Source organism: Ailuropoda melanoleuca, chromosome 7 (genome assembly GCF_002007445.2).
Source record: "Ailuropoda melanoleuca isolate Jingjing chromosome 7, ASM200744v2, whole genome shotgun sequence".
Lineage (NCBI taxonomy): Eukaryota > Metazoa > Chordata > Mammalia > Carnivora > Ursidae > Ailuropoda > Ailuropoda melanoleuca.
The window spans coordinates 18,727,769-18,745,426 of NC_048224.1; the positions used below are offsets into that span (position 1 = coordinate 18,727,769).

Below are 17,658 nucleotides of genomic sequence, written 5' to 3' on the forward strand. Positions count from 1 at the left end.
ACTTCTTATTTTAAAGGGAAAATTGAGATCCGTGCCATTTTATATTTGAAGAAATACATAAATAGGTCATGTTATATGGCTTATAAGCCTTTAGGAAACCCAAATTCAATTGATCAGGATATCACTGGTGTTCCATAGAGGTTTTTAAAAATTAAAGGTACATCTATATTATAATTTCAAGTTAGCACTGACTTTGGGTCAGAAATATGTCATCTTTCAGTAATGATTCCCAGAATAGAATCTGCACTGAACCGTCACTTTGCATGCCATATCAAAGCTGTGTACACTCAGGGACATGTCTACAAGATCACAGAAATTTTCATCGCATGGGAATTTTTACCTAATGGAAATGGCTAATATGGTATTTTCAAAAGGAACTGATTAATGATGGAACAAACAATGAATAAGATAATTTATTCAATATTTTTGCCCTCTAGTGCCTACCTACCACTCTAACATGTCAACACCATGAGGACTGAAGCCTTGTCTATTATTTAGAATTGTAACCTGGGGTCTAACACAGTGTCTGTCTGCAAAATTTCAGCAAGGTACTCAATAAAATATGAATGTTTTTGAACAAATGAATGAATTAAAGGAAAACAGTAGTACTAAGCTAAAACTCACCTAAACTACATGTTGACTATTCTACATTCTCCAAAGCCAACCCTTCTATATAATGCATACCTGGTGTTGTAGTCAATGACTTCTTCATCTGGTTTCACAAATGTATCATAGACCACCTGGAGGCTGGGATCAACCACGGTCACTTGAGTGAGTTCCAAACCTTTGGCAGTATAGCACTATAAAGGGGGACATATTAAACTTACATAACATATTGAGTAAATATTTTAACATCTGAGATATCCTAAAGGAATATTTCTAACTAGAATATAAAATTTAATCATATTATTTAGATTTGCTAACAAAAGCCAGTCAGTGGATCTGACAGTCTTGTAGAAGATGTTCTAAGCTTTAATTTTATTAATGTCAGTAGTATTTCTGCTAATAAAATAGTTCCATTTTCTTGGCCTAGTCTTTACAAATATTTTTATTAAACATCAGTGCTATCCGGTAAAGCATTCCATGATGACAAAATGTTTTATTTCTATGCTATCTAATATGGCAGCCACTAGCCACACGTCTGAGGGGCACCTGGGTGGCTCGGTCACTTAAGCATCTGACTCTTGATTTCGGCTCAGGTCATGATCTCAGGGTTGTGAGATCGAGCCCTGCCTTCGGCTCTGCACTGGGCTTGGAGTCTTGAGATTCTCCCTCCCCCTCTTTGTCTGCCCCTGCCCCGCTGGCACGTGTGCATGCTCTCTCTCTCTCTCAAAAAAAAAAAGAAAAAAAGAAAAAGAAATATGGCTAGTGTGACTGAGGAACTGAGTGTTACCTATTGGATAGTGCAGTTATAGATCTTGTTGAATGTACAAGAGAAAATCTTTACCATAAATACATAAACATGGCATTGTAGAGGACAACCATGGGAACAATACCTGATTTCAAAGCCTGAAGCAGCCATAATTGTTTCTAGTTAAAGACCTAAGCTTCAAACTTCTATATTTATCCTAATTAAATTCTACAAATCTGCTCTCCAAATATACTATAGGGAATAAAAATTTTGTTTTGGGAGAGACAACTATTCATATGATGTTTAACACATCCAACTTACTTTCCCCTATTTTAGTATATCTGATTTTCACAGTAACCATGGAGTGATCATTAACCCCATACTTTACAGATGAGAGCATCCAGGAGACTTGCTTGGGGGTGACAGCGGGTAAGGGGTGGAGCTTCCCAGGTCACAGGATTCCAAGTTCTATTTGTTCCCTATGTTTTTATATTGATTCTCATATGAAGAAAAATCCCTACAAATATTTTACTGTCTCTATAAACAGTAGTTTTCAAAAAATTTATTCAAGTTTTTATGTTGATTCTGGGGATAATGGTACTAATTATAACATTTTCCACCCATATAATTTCAGCTATTGGAGGAGTAGAACCACCATTGGTAATAGAAAAAGAAAAATTAATAAATAAAAAGAGGACCAAGCACCAATTCCTGGCTCTATCTCTTACTAAGTATAGGAATTCCTCCAAGTCACCTCTCTTTAGCTTCCAGTGCTTCTGAAAATATGTAAACTACACTGCAGAGCTATGTGGGATGGAGATAAAGCCCAGCGAAATGCGGTCATACAGTGGAGAGTGCACCACAGTAACTCGCTTGGAATGACTCCAAGAAGGGGTGAGAGAAAACACTGACATACCACCTCACAATTCACAGCAAATACACCGGGATTACTGTCAGGCAGTGGGCACTTGACAAAAGTCTGCACGAAGCCCTCTGTGTTTTCTTTCTGGTCATGAACGTGAAGCTGGAATAAACATTGCCAATAAGTTACTGTATATTTCTGCCAGGGCAATTACACTCATAAAAATTTCCTCGATTAAAAATTAGCTAATGAGTTCTTTCAAATTCTTTCAAACGCTTCTTGATCTCGGGAGGCAATACCTCTGGTCCTGACATGAGCAACAGTCTGAGTGACGAGCCCTACCTTGGCGACCTGACACCCGGCAGATCCAAGGACACCTTCACAACAGCTGTACCGTGTCTCTAAGCCACCGAGGACTGCAAACCAACAAAAAATAAAAATCAAAACAGGCAAGCTCTATAAAGCAGAAGTGGCTCACTCCCAGAGAATGTGTCTTACCTCACCCTCAGAGACCTTTAAGGACACTGTCGTGAACGTGATCTGATATTACCAGTCCACATAGTCCTACTTTTAGGTATTACATCACAAAAAGGAAAAATCAACTCCTAGAAGCAGAGTTGTTATGGGTTGCTCTTTGAAGGTGAATTACAATAGCCAATGTCCTAAAAACCCTCCACCCCCTTCCTTCCTCTTTCCCTCATTTTGCCCCGGTCCCTCAGCAATCCTGTGGCATCATTTTTTTTTTTTTTTAAAGATTTTCTTTATGGAGAGAGGGTGAGAGCAGGCACATGAGAGTGGGGGGAGGGGCAGAGGTCAAAGGAGAAAGAATCTCAAGCTTACTGTGAGCTGAGTTGGGAGGCCCACCAGGGGCCCGATCCCAGGACCCTGAGATCGTGACCAGAGTCAAAATCAATAGTCAGACACTTCGCCAACTGAGCCACTCAGGAACCCCTGGTGTCACTTCTTTATTCTGCTTTGACTTTACCTCAACTGTCTTTTCGAACTTCCCTACTCCTTGACTTTCCCTCTCTAGTGGAGCCCTCTGGTTGAGGGGCTCCAACTACCACCTTCTCCCTTCCTGTGACTGAGCTGTTGATCTGACCCAAGAAACATCACCCAGTTATTCAGACTGAGACCACAACACAGATGTCGCCTCCAGCCTCGGCTGGACCTGCCAAATCCTGACGCCCTCTCCTTCTGCATCTCTGACCAGGCAGTTTGCACATTTTCACAGCAATAATCCCAAGACTTCGTAACTCTTTTCTTATCCCACTCCCAAATTCCGTCTCATCTGTTCCCTTATCCACCTCAGCCCTTCTTCTCTCTGCCCTACGTAACATTCTCCCAACTGGTCCCTATTAAATCCTTCTGCCTCCAGTGGTTTCTGCACCAGTTTTCCTATAACATGTGGTTCAGACTGATTTTCCTGAAGCACATGTTCATTATATCACTTTCCTCAAGTTGTTCCCTTGTACATTACTGATCAAGTACGACTTCCTCAGGCTGGCACTGAAGTCTCTTGCTTAACCAGCCTTACATTACTCATTCCAACTTGACATCCCACAGCTTTATCTTACTTTCTCTGGTGATGAGAAAGAGGCAGAGAAACAGTATTAACACAACATCTATCATAACCCAGGACTTTGACATGTCAGCTCACTGAACTGCCACATAAGGTTCATTCTATGAAGGTGTAAACAAAAGTTCAGGGAGCTGAAGAAACCTGCCCGAGGTCTCAGAGCAAGTAGGTGGCAAAAAATCCCCAAATCTCAGGTCTGCTGGGTCCAGAGTCCTTGTTCTGTTCATGACGCTGTATTGTCTGGTTAGCCCATCCAGTCTGCCTGCTACACTTACTCATCCTTCAGCGTCTTCCCTCCTTGTTCTTCTCCTTTTGGAATTGACAGCCCCTCCTCCCTGTGAAACTAAGCCCTCCATGCTCTAAACACTCAGGCCAAACCTGCCTGATTTATTCTTTATCCACGTATTTTTTCTGTCATTCAGTCATGCCCACTGTTCTTTTCTATTTCCTTCTCCTTGCATTCTTCTTCATAGTATTTAGTACAATCTCATTCATATTCATGCCCATCTCTACATACATAATTCATGTGTCCACGCACCCACCCAAAGATTTGACAGTCCATATGCCTTCGGTACCATGCTAAGTGCTGGGGAGACAATGGAGAGAGACAACAAGAATGGATGGTGGTCCCTCCCAGAGCTTACAGTCTTTCGGAGATGGCAGATAAATGACTAGATCATTACGAAATGTGGTTAAGAGCTATGGAAGGAAGAGGCAGGGTGCTGGGACAGAAGAGGGCAGACCCCATTCAGACGGTGGGGCTGGGACGAGTTAAGCAGAGGCACAGAGGTTAAGAAGGACCTAGCCACGGCAAAAGAAGAGAGAACAATAGGCAAGGAGGCTCTGGACAGGGGGCCAGTGTGCTGTGAAGGGAACAAGGGACAGGATGGAAGATGGGGGCACAGGCCGAATCAGGCAGGGTCGGAAAAGTAACCAAAGGCTTTTCATCAAAGCAGGGCAGAGACAGGACTAGACATGTGATGTAAAAAGGTTGTTCTGAGAGCTCGGGGGTGAAAAATAGATTTGAGGGGGTTGGTAGGAGCAGCAAGACTGAGCAGGAAGATGGTGCAGTCACTGGGGACAGAGACGGGGTTGGTCTGGACCTGGGCAGGGGCAGAAGAGGTGGAGACAGCACAGACTCGGGCTACGTTCCTGNGCTCGGGCTACGTTCCTGAGGGACAGCAGAAGAGATATGTGTGCTACTGAGATGAAAACGTGCTCAACAAGGAGACTAATCGATGGCACGCGGGTTTTCAGTTTGTGTAGGCAAAACACCCAGCTGAGTGGACCGCAGCAAACCACCGTGTTGCTGGGAAGATGCGGGCTGGTGGGGGAAGGAATCAAGAGTTCATCTTCACTCAGCGCCACGGCAGGGCGGCAAAGAACAGGAGCTACCGGCAAAGAAACTGTTCTACCGCCGGCAGGTGCAAAGCCCGTGAAGTCCAGGGGAGCAGACCGCCCAGAGGACCTGCTGCACTACTGTCACGGCCTGGGAGTTCCCGAGCCCGCAGGCCGCAAGGTAGGAAGTGGTGGTCAGAGGTTCAGACTTCAGGGGGTACAGTCTCTCTTCACGGGACTGCATTTATGCAGACAGCGAACGGAATACTTTCTTCCACTGTTCTCTCAACAGCCCGGGCACTGGCTGGTGAACTCAGAGCAGCAGAGCTACCAACTACTTGCCTTTATGACGCAGCACGGGGCCAAAGTGGTAGTTACATTCTTCCACCCTGCTGTGCTTGCCTGCGGGCGTCACACCATATATTTTCCCACAACGACAACATATCTTCCTAGACGCTGAAACAGAGGAGGAAGGGAAATTATTCGTGAATCTACAGAGAGAAAAAAATGGATGGACTTGCAGGCAATGAACTACCCGTGCATTCTTGATCCTGCACGGATCACACACCCAGGGCTGACCCTGAAGTCACAGGAGATGTCACTGGGCTACTCAATGGAATATTTGCAGGTGACCTGCTCAGGCCACCAGGGCTCCCCCTCCTCAAACAGGCATCCCCTGCCTGCCCAAAGAGTCAGCCTAACGCCAGTAATTGTGATGTTAGCACCACAGTCTGACTGTAGCCAACGTGACGCATCCTCCATGTTAGTGCACAGGAGCTCCTGAAATAGGCGGCAGGTCTTCTTTATGGTTTTATCCCTTTTCGACATACAGTGACCTGTACGTATATTAAGCCACTGAGCGTATATCTGACCTTTTCACTAGACCCATTTATGAATGTTTGTTTTTCATTACAAATCCTTAGACTGGCTCTGATGATGATAGCAACACTTGTCTGAATGTCTATGAGCTTCTGAGGCACGCGCTGTGCCAAGCACTTCACATGTATTCCTGAAACGGATTCTTGCAACAACCTGATGGGGTAGCTCGATTATCCAGAACTGGGAAAAACCAGGGCTGAGAGAGGTTAAATGACTTATCACATCCAACCAGCAACCAAACCCGGATCTGCCTTCCTCCTTCAGAGCCCATGTTCTTAACGGGGTTAAGGGTTTAGGGGAAAAAAAAAAAGTAACACAAACGGTGAAGATAATCCTGAGAAAAATTCTAAAGTTACAAAAGGTAAGTATTTTCTAGTCACTGAAAAATATTCCTATAACTGCATTTCAAACTCTAATGGACCTAAGATTTGACAGTTGCAATATTAAGTATCCTATATTTTCTTGTTTGGGGGAGTAGCAATGAATTTTAACTAACCATGCCTAGTAGTTAGAGAAAAATGTAGAATAATAATGCCAGTTGTAAATCTTTTGATAAGAATTCCTAATGAAAGGATACAAAGTATTCAAAACATGACACTGCATATGTGTATGAATAGAAGTTAGGAATAAGGACTCAAGAATCAGACTCCTTGTGTTCAAATCCTGGCTTTACCACTTATTTTCAGAGGGACCTTTGACAAGTCATTTGACCTGTGAATGGAGGTAATGCTAGTACTTACCTGAAATGACTATTAAAACTTCATAAAATAAATTATGAAAATCAAATGAACTACTTAAATCCTGGAAATGAAGTGGAAAGGGAAATAATCCTTTCAGTGTTCCAACCTTAGTAAGTAGTGGGGATCATTTTCGGTCCCATGTACTTACTGGCATTCACAAGAGCTTTTGTCATGCCCGGGGTTAAAAGAATACTTCCTGGTTTGTCAGGGTTGGGTTGGGGATAGTTATTTTCATGCAACTGTTCTTCTGTTAGAAGGTAGTCTTTCAGATGTCTGTAGAGAGTAATTCCTGTGAGTGCTAAGAAAAAAGAGAGAAAGGGGTGTTCAATAAAACTTAAATAGCATGTTTTAAAGGAGTGGTAAGGTTAGAATTTACTAACCCTTTCAGACATGAAAAGCTAGGATGCTGACTAACATTAAGTAAGGGAGTGGCCTAAAAGAATCCAAGCCTCCGTATCTTATGACAAAAAGAAAATATACATATATTGCTCCCTGCATCATCTGATGTCCTATACTCTGGATAAGAGAAGGGGTAGTAAGACTCAGACCCGTAATAGTGCATATTAAGCATGCCAAAAACTATCCTAATGACTTTGATTTAAACTTTATATTGACCCAGAAGGGCAAACATATTGACCTCGTTCTTATAGACATGGGAAATGAGGCTCAGAGAAATGAATACACACGACCAAGGTTACACAGCCCAGTTGATACCCAGACTCAGATCCTCTGGTTCCAAATCATGCTTATTGATTCTTAAGAGTCACGGAGATAAGAAGAGTGCAAAAGCCTACAAGCAGGAAACATGGTGACTTTCCCACGGGCAAAATGCACAAGTTCAAGGATCTCTTCCCAACATCATTAACCCTTAAATCCCCTCACTCTAATGGGTTCTTAAAATTTCTAATTTATTATTTAAAACAGGCAGAATTCGCTAGACCACTTTTGGCAAACTCTTTTGTAAAAGGAAGATTTCTTCTGTGTGAAAAGTAATAGGAGATTCTAGAAGCACCTACTTTGTTTCAGACAACTACTTGGAGGACAAGTACTACCATCTGGTTTTATGCAAAATACAACCAAATTCAAGTAACACCTTTTCTCTAGCTTCTCGCTCCTGGGAGTTTGTTATAAATTCAGACTCTGAGGCTGTTCCTAGACCCGCTGAAGCAGAATGTACATTTTAACAAGATAGCCAGGTAATTACATGCACGTTAAGTTAGAGAAGCATGACTCTAGCTGACTGAAAAATGTTGTCTCCCCCTTCCAGAAGAGGAGGTTGAGAATTCAAATGCTGCCTAAGTAATGAGCCCATTCTTCCATCTATTTATACTACTTTTTAAAAAGGATATCAAGTATGCACAGTCTGCAGATGGTCCTTCATAAGCACAATAATTGCGGTATGCTGCATTTAGTTCCCCTTTAAGGTGACACGGACTAGGGTCTGTCATCATCCCACCAAGCTTACCACTTCTCTTTTCATTCTTTTTCAATCCAGTTGTTTTGTTGTTACTGCTTCCAGACACATCTAGAACATAAGAACTTTTCTCCTGAGACCATAAATTATTTTTGTCTGCTTCATAAAAAAATATAAACACAAGAAAGGTGTACAGCATAGTCAAATTTTTATTTTTACCTTAAAACAAGCACCCAACAAGTGAGACCAAACATCTTCATAACCAATTCCAACTTGGGAAAAAACTTAAATTTCTTGAACTACTAAATAGGTCAGGACTTCATATTTTCTAAAGCTAACATATTTTGTATTTTGGCTAGAGTATGTCTAGATGTGAGTCAATGAGTTTTCATCGTCATTGACTACAACTCTAACAATTAGCAAATCATTTCTATTTCCATTGCAAATATCCAAAATATGTACTTAGACTTCTATGTTCAACTTCTGTGTGCTACATTTAATATGAAAAGAAGGGGGGAAGTTAGAATACCATAAAAATACTAACCTAAGAGACCTTGTATATTTTAATTTTTAAAATTTTTATTTTATTAAGTTTCTTAATTCCAGTATACTTAGCATACAGTGTTGTATCAGTTTCAGGTGTACAATACAGTGATTCAACACTTGCATACATTACCCTGTGCTCATCTCAAGTGCCCTCCTTAGTCCCCATCATCTATTTCCCCCATCCTCCCGCCCACCTGCCTCTGGTAACCATCGGTTTGCTCTTTATTAGTTAAGAGTCTGTTCTTTGGTTTGTCTCTTTTTTTCTTTGTTCATTTGTTTTGTTTCTTAAATTCCACATACAAGTGAAATCATATGTCCTGTGTCTATTTTTTTACTTACTTTGCTTAGCATAGTACACTCTAGATCCATCCTTGTTGTTGCAAACAGCCAAGATTTCATGCTTTTATATGGCTGAATAATATTCCATTGTGTGTATATATGTATATGTACATATATGTATATATAATATAATGTATGTATATTTCGTCTTTATCCATTCATCTATCGATGGACACTTGGACTGCTTCCATAATTTGGCTATTGTAAATAATACTGCATTAAACATAAGTGTGCATATATTCTTTTGAATTAGTGTTTTCTTATGCTTTGGGTAAATACCCAGTAGTTTGATTACTGGGTCATAGGGTAATTCTATTTTTAATTTTTTGAGGAATCTCCATACTGTTTTCCACAGTGGCTGCACCAGTTTGCATTCCCACTAACAGTGCACGAGGGTTCCTTTTTCTCCACAACCTCACCAACACTTGCCGTTTCTTGTGTTTTTGATTTTAGCCCTTCTAAAAGGTGTGAGGTGACATCTCATTGTACTTTGATTTGCATTTCCCTAATGATGAGTGATGTTGAGCATCTTTTCATGTGTCTGTTGGCCATCCGGATGTCTTCTTTTAAGAAATGTCTGTTCATGACACCTTGTATATTTTAATGCACGTTTAAGTCTACTTCAAGTGCTATATATTTTTTAAATGCCATAAAGAAATTAGAATAGCCTAAGCTTAACACAAAACCCAAAAACCAAAAAGGAAAATACCTTCTATAATATTAAAAACTTCATAAATAAGGCTGAAGTACAAGTGTCAAACTGAGGAAAACATCTGCAGCACATTAAAAGGAGATATGCAAAAAGTTGTTGCAGATGAATAGGCCAATAATAAAAGGAGGCCAAAGTATGCAAAAGGGAATTTAAAGAGAGAGAGGAAAAGGAATGTCTTCATAGTAATAAAAAAAGACTACAATAACTTCATTTCTGGCATATAATTTCACTCTGAAAGAGGATAAATGATTAACTTTTGCAAGGTGCCAGGACAAACACATAAACTCCTACCTTATTAGTGCGGGATGTAAAGGGCAAACATTTTCTAGAAGCATTTGCAATATTTACTGATTTTAAACATGCAGGCCCTTACTGCTACCTACTCTGTGCACAGGAATTTATGCTAAGGATACATCTGCTCTAGTAGGAGGAAATGTTAGAGTTCACACTCCATTAATCACAGAACTTACAGTAGAAAAAACATGTAATCAACCTACAAACTCAGATGCATTTCTTTCATCTGTATTACACATTCCACACAACGGAATATCAATACTATAGGTTCTATGCAATCAACTACCATGGAGTCATTAAAAAGTATGATACAGATCTGGATGTTCACACAGATTCTAGATTAACTGACTAGAGACTTCTATGATACCTCATTCAGTGAAAAAAGTTAGACTCTACATAAAATGATTGTATTCATTTAAACCATTAAAATATATATTTCTGTATTCATTATAGAAGGGTCTATATAGAAGATTTTGAAGAAGGTTGTCTGGCTGTATTTTGGGGTTTTTTTTGTTTTGTCTTTTTAAGAGAAAGAGAGAGCATGAGTGGGAGTGGGGGAGGGGCAGAGAGAGAGGGAGAGAGAGAATCTTAAGCAGGCTCCACACCCACGTGGAGCCTGACACAGGGCTCGATCTCATGACCCTGAGATCATGACCTGAGCTGAAATCAAGAGGTGGATGCTTAATTATCATATGGTTTCACTTATTTGTGGAACATAAGGAATAGCATGGAGGACATTAGGAGAAGTGAAAAATGAAGAGGGGGTGGAGATCAGAGAGGGAGATGAACCATGAGAGACTATGGACTCTGGGAAACAAACTGAGGGTGTCAGAGGGGCGGGGGTGGGGGTATGGGTTAGCCCGGTGATGGGTATTAAGGAAGGCACGTGTTGCAAGGAGCACTGGGTGTTATATGCAAACACTGAATCATGGAACACTACATCAAAAACTAAGGATGTACTGTATGGTGACTAACAACATAAAAAACCAACCGGCCACCCATGTGCTCCTAGCTGTTTTGTTGTTTGTTTGTTTTAATGCTTTTCTGTATGNTATGGGTTAGCCCGGTGATGGGTATTAAGGAAGGCACGTGTTGCAAGGAGCACTGGGTGTTATACGCAAACAATGAATCATGGAACACTACATCAAAAACTAAGGATGTACTGTATGGTGACTAACAACCTAAAAAACCAACCGGCCACCCATGTGCTCCTAGCTGTTTTGTTGTTTGTTTGTTTTAATGCTTTTCTGTATGATTTGAATTCATGCTATGTATTCTCGGTGGGGGTGGTACTACCCCTGAACAAACAAAACTGACTCTTGAGGAATAAAAAAAAAAAAAATCATAGCTATTACAACGGCATGTGGCTCTCCAAAACTCAACCTTACCCAACAAAATATTATCCCTTAATGCTTAATATTACTGAGGATTGGGGGTGGGGGTGGTGGAAAAAACACTGTCTAAAAAGAAGCCTGAGGGGGGGCGCCTGGGTGGCAGAGCGGTTAAGCGTCTGCCTTCGGCTCAGGGCGTGATCCCGGCGTTATGGGATCGAGCCCCACGTCAGGCTCCTCTGCTATGAGCCTGCTTCTTCCTCTCCCACTCCCCCTGCTTGTGTTCCCTCTCTCGCTGGCTGTCTCTATCTCTGTCGAATAAATAAATAAAAAATCTTAAAAAAAAAAAAAAAACTAATCCAAGATATAATCCAAAAAAATATCACTCTCACACCTTATTAGCCTAATACTTAGNAAAGAAATACTATTCCACATGGAATGAGTTACTTTTATAACCAAAAGCTAAGGTTACATATCTCTGTGATAACCACTCTTGAGGATGTTATATTCCTTTGTCTAATTTCAAATCTAATTTGTTATTTTCAACCAAAAATCCCACTTGCACAGTCTACTCAAGAGAATATTTTAAAAATACAGGGCACTGAGTATCTAAAAACCACCCTGCTAATGGAAACACACGTTCAGTGTCAGGTGTTCAACCCAAGTTTTTATCTTACCACTTGATTAATTAAAAAGAAATTACCTTGTCTCAGCTTCTTAAGAGTACTTATTGCTATGTTCACATACATATTCCTACCGCCACAGCGTTCATAAATGGCCTTTTCTTCTATTTTAGCCTAGAGCATGAAGTGAATAATAAAAAATATCAAATCTCCGGTCTATGGGTAATAAATGTCATTTATGATATAATGGAATAAATATGGCAAAATATTTAACTCAAGGGATGGAGAAATGGCACAAATAAAAAACAACCTATTTTACATTTTTGTGTTTATGGTTTTTGAGAGAAAAGAAAAAACTTATCCCATATATCAAATCCAAGAACTAGATACTTATTGTCACAAACTAAAACCACAGTACAGAGCGTGCACAGTGCACAAAGCCCACAGTGTATATAAATTCACTTGATTCTCAAAGGGAGCCCCTAATGTATCAAAGGCATATACTATTATTCTCATTGAAAAGGTGAGGAAACTAGGCTTAAATTGCTAAATACTTGAAGATCATAAGCAAAGGGAAGACAGGATCCATCTTCGTTATCTTTATTTTGTATGTTACTTTTCTTAAACTATAAAGTAATCATTACTTTTATACCAGGACTCATTAACATAGGTCAGTAAAAGAAAAAAATGGATGATTTATGACAGAAACAAGAGGAATAAAATAATAATAGTATATTAATACTTTATTGAGCACTGAGTATTTGCAGGTTTGATACCAGCTCATTAAATAATTTCTCAACCATCATTGTGATTCTGTGGGCATGACTGTCATCAACACTAGCATGTATGAGGCTCAAGAAGTAAGTATCTTACTGTTGCAGAGCCAGTAACCAAATCCAGGTGTGCCAAACACCAAAGCCAAGACTCTTCTCACTACACTAAGCCTCACAAAGGGAAAGCCACGGGAGGGGGGGCGGTTAGCGAGTTGGGGAGAGTAGAAAACTTAAAAAAAAAAAAAAAGGCAACATTTCTCTGTAAGGGACTCCTTTTTTGCTTGTCTTTGCTTTGCCATTATTCCTTAACCAATAAAGAATCCTAGAGGAGACAGGCTTCCGGAATAGTAGAACAAGAACCTTCATGAACTCTGTGTCCCATGAAAATAATAAAAATACTGGCAAAACAACCAAAAGTAACCATTTCGAAACTCCGAAAATTAACCAAAGCCACAGAACTGAAAATTATCTAAGAGAAACTACTGAACCTCGGTAAGACAGTGGGATCTGTACCATTTTGGCTTGAGGCTCTTCCCACCCCCCACTTCCCAACCCCCAGCTTACTGGCATAGCAGTAAAAAGTTGGCAGCCTGGTAGCCAACAGGAAGGACAGACTTCTCGTATAGCTACACCATAAGCATCATCCCCAGAGCACAGTCATTATTTTGTCTGAACAAGCAGCTCCCTGGAAAATCTCTGTTTGTGTGGGTATTTGATTTTACTCAGAACTCAGCTCATGGGGGCGAAAAAACCCTATTCCCAGGGTGCTATTAAAACAATAGCAATTGGGTGGCAATATGGCAGCTACCTAAGGTTATGATTTCCCATTGGGCAAAGAGGAACCTGGTCAGGAATTTTTTTAAAAAATCTTGGAGACCTAGATGATCATAAAGAACTTTGAAGAGCTCTGACAATATTCCTGGGGCTTAAAAGATGGCCCAGGAAAGACCTGAGAAAAAAGAAAGCCCTACAAGGCTGTTCTTGAGGCCCTGGCACAAGCAGGAAGTAAATGCTAAAGCTATCGACAAACTGTGGTAAGTTTTAGGGCACGTCTTCTCACATAGGGCCCCTTGGCAAAGGGAGGAAAACATACAGACAAGGCAGTGAAGAAAATTTTCTAACCAGTCATTGGCTGACCAGTAAGTTATGCTGACAGAGGGTGACCCCTTTGAAGCCAGCCTTAAAATAAAAAATAAAAGAACTTAAAAAACAATGCTACTAGAGAACTTAGTGTCCATATACTAAAGGAATACGTAGTTAGCCCAGTAAAGTCACTACATAAGTACATAGCAACAAGGAAAAAAACAAAAACCTAGCAACAACAAAAAAATGTATCTGACACCAGCGTTATTACAATATACTATTTAACCATACAGTTTTCAACAACAACAACAAAAAACTGTGAGTCATGTAAAGAAACAAAAAAGCATACCTCATACAGAGAAAAACAAACAAGCAAGAGAAAATGTCACTGAGGAAGTCCAGATTTTGGACTTAGTAGATAGTAGGCAAACTTTGTACATATATATAAAAAATCAAGGAAACCATGTTTAAAGAATGAAAGAAAATGGTGTCTTACCAAATAGAGAACACGAATAAAGAGAAATTTTAAAAATAAATTTTTAGAAGTTCTAGTTGTGGGGCACCTGGTTAGCCCAGTCGTTAAGCGTCTGCCTTTGGCTCAGGGCGTGATCCCCACGTTCCGGGATCGAGGTTAAAAAGTGTAAAAATTGATATAAAAATTCACTATAAGCGCTCAACAGGTACACCAGATGGTTATTTGAATCCACATGAGAAGTAAAGAATATTGGCAAATATAACTTCATAGGAAAACATAAACGAGAATAAATGTGTTTGTAATCCTTTTCTATTTTAACAACAGCACAGAGCAATAATTATAAAATTGTGTTGATAAGTTTATAATGTAATAATACATAATACTGTAAACTGTATGGTAATAATGGTATAAAGGAGGGGGTAGGAAACACTGGGAATTTTTGTCTACTATCGAAATGAAGGTAGTTTTAATCTGAACTAGATTATTATAAATTAAGATGGTAACTGTAATTCTCAGTGCAAAAACTATGAAAATAACTACAAAAACATAGCCAAAGAAACGACAAGGACATTTAAATGGTACACCAGAAAATATCTACTTAACACAAAAGTACTAATTATAGAGAAAATAAAAAGACACAAGACAGATAGAAAACAAATAGCAAAACAGATAATATAAGTCCCCTTGCTGGTCATTAGTTATTAAATGTAAATTGATTAAATACTCTAATCAAAAAGCAGAGACTGGAAGACTTGGGAAAAATATATTTAACTGAATGCGACCTATAGGAAAGACACTTCAGTTTTTTTTTAAGTAATCTCTACACCCAACAGGGGGTTGAACTCATGACCCTGAGATCAAGAGTCATATGCTTTACCAACTGAGCCATCCAGGCACACCAAGATAGACTCTTAAGATTCAAAGAACAAACTGGTTGAAAGTAAAAGAAAAAAGTACTTCGTAAGTAGTAAAAGATACCTGGAGCGGCTATACTAATATCAGACAAAGTAGACTAAAAAAAATTTTTAATTTCAATTTTAGTTGGTGAACATACAGTACAATATTGGTTTCTGGAGTAGAATTCAGTGATTCATCACTTACATACAACACCCAATGCTCATCACAAAAAGTGCCCTAATACCCATCTAGCCCATCCCCCACCCACCACCCTCCATCAACCCTCAGTTTGTTCTCTATCATTAAGAGTCTCTTATGGTTTGTTTCCCTCTCTCCCTTTCTTCTTCTTTTCCCCCTTCTCATACGTTCATCTGTTTTCTTTCTTAAATTCCACACAAGATTATATGGTATTTGTCTTTCTCTGATTGACTTATTTCACTTAGAATAATACACTCTAGCTCTACCTGCATCATGGCAACTAGCAAGATTTCATTTTTTTGATGGCTGAGTAATAACCCATTGTATATATATATATATACTACATCCTCTTTATCCATACATCAGCTGATGGACTTTTGGGCTCTCTCCATAGTTTGGCTATTGTTGATGATGCTACTATAAACACTGGAGTGCATGGACTCCTTCAAATTTGTATTTTTGTATTCTTTAGGTAAATACCTAGTAGTTCAATTGCTGGATTGTAGGGTAGTTCTATTTTTAACTTTTTGAGGAACCTCCATACTGTTCCCCAGAGTGGCTGCACCAGTTTGCATTCCCACAACAGTGCAAGAGGGTTTCCCTGTCTCCAAATCCTCACCAACATCTGATGCTTGTGTTGTTAATTTTAGCCATTCTGATAGGTGTGAAATGGTATCTCATCGTGGTTTTGATTTGTATTTCCCTGATGATGTGTCTCTTGGCCACCTGGGTGTCTTCTTTGGGAAAGTGTCTATTCATGTCTTCTGCTCATTTCTTAAATGGATTACTTGGTTTTTTTGGGTGTAGAGTTTGTAAGTTCTTTATATATTTTCCATACTAACCCTTTATCAGGTCATTTGCAGTATCTTCTCCCATTCTGTAGGCTGCCTTTTAGTTTTGTTGACTGTTTCCTTGGCTGTGCAAAAGCTTTTTAAAGTCCCAATAGTTTATTTTTGCTTTTGTCTCCCTTGCCTTAGGAGACATAACTAGTAAAAAGTTGCCATAGCCAAGGTCAAAGAGGTTTCTGCCTGTGTTCTCTAGAACTTTGATGGTTTCCTGTCTCACATTTATGTCTTTCATCTATTTTCAATTTACTTTTGTGTATGGTAGAAGAAAGTGGTCCAGCTTCATTCTTCTGCATGTTGCTGTCCAGTTTTCCCAACACTACTTGTTGAAGAGACTATCTTTTTTTTTCCATTGGATAATCTTTCTGCTTTGTTGAGGATTAATTGACTATATAGTTGTGGGTTCATTCTAGGTTCTCTATTCTGTTCCATCAATCTATGTATCTGTTTCTGTGTCAGTACCATACTGCCTTGATCACTACTACAGCTTTGTAATGTAGCTTGAAATCCAGAATCGTGATGTCTCCAGTTTTGTTTTTCTTTTTCAGAATTGCTTTGGCTACTCAGGGTTTTTTCTGGTTCCATACACATTTTAGAATTGTTTGTTCTAGCTCTGAAAAATGCTTTTGGTATTTTGATAGGGATTGCATTATATGTGTAGATTGCTTTGGGTGGTATAGACATTTTAACAATGTTTGTTCTTCCAATCTATGGGCATGGAATGCTTTTCCATTTCTTTGTGTCCTTTTCAATTTCTTTCACGAGTATTCTATAGTTTTCAGTGTACATATCTTTTACCTCTTTAGTTAGGTTTATTCCCAGGTACCTTATTCTTTTTTGAGACAAAGTAGACTTTAAAACAAAACTTGTTACTAGAGACAAAGTCATAATAAAGTCATTCCATCAGGGAGACATAATAATTATAAACAAATATGCCTCTAATAACAGAGCACCAAAATACAGAAAGCAAAAGCTGACAAAACTCAAGCAAGAAATAACAATTCAACATTAAGAATGGAGATCTCAAGTTTCTCTTTCCTCCAGTCATCCAAGATGCCAAAAGGAAAGAAGACTAAGTGGAAGAAGGTGGTCCTGGACCCTGCTGTTGTGAAAAAGCAGGAGGCCAAAAAGGTGGTCAGTCCCCCATTTGAGAAAAGGTCCTAGAATTTTGGCATTAGACAGGAGATCTAGCCCAAAAGGGACCTCACCCACTTTGTCAAATGGCCCCACGACATTCAGCTGCAGTGGCAAAGGGCTACTCCGTATAAACGTTTAAAAGTGTCTCCTGTGATTAATCAGTTCACCCAGTCCTTGGACCTCCAAGCAACTATTCAACTGCTTAACCTGGCCCATAAACCAGAGACAAAGCAAGAGAAGAA

General features: G+C 39.6%; 1 protein-coding gene across 1 annotated transcript in view; it reads right to left on the bottom strand.

Moving 5' to 3' along the window:
- LOC105240563 (RNA exonuclease 1 homolog) overlaps positions 1 to 17,658 on the bottom strand; it is a 39,890-nt gene that overhangs the window by 9,342 nt on the left and 12,890 nt on the right. Inside the window, exons 6-12 of the mRNA XM_034663991.1 lie at positions 12,089 to 12,182; positions 8,215 to 8,274; positions 6,898 to 7,047; positions 5,473 to 5,586; positions 2,556 to 2,629; positions 2,268 to 2,375; positions 685 to 800 (exon numbers count right to left, since the gene is read on the bottom strand). Of these exons, the coding sequence (XP_034519882.1) occupies positions 685 to 800; positions 2,268 to 2,375; positions 2,556 to 2,629; positions 5,473 to 5,586; positions 6,898 to 7,047; positions 8,215 to 8,274; positions 12,089 to 12,182 (716 nt within the window). The remainder of the gene's footprint in view (positions 1 to 684; positions 801 to 2,267; positions 2,376 to 2,555; positions 2,630 to 5,472; positions 5,587 to 6,897; positions 7,048 to 8,214; positions 8,275 to 12,088; positions 12,183 to 17,658) is intronic.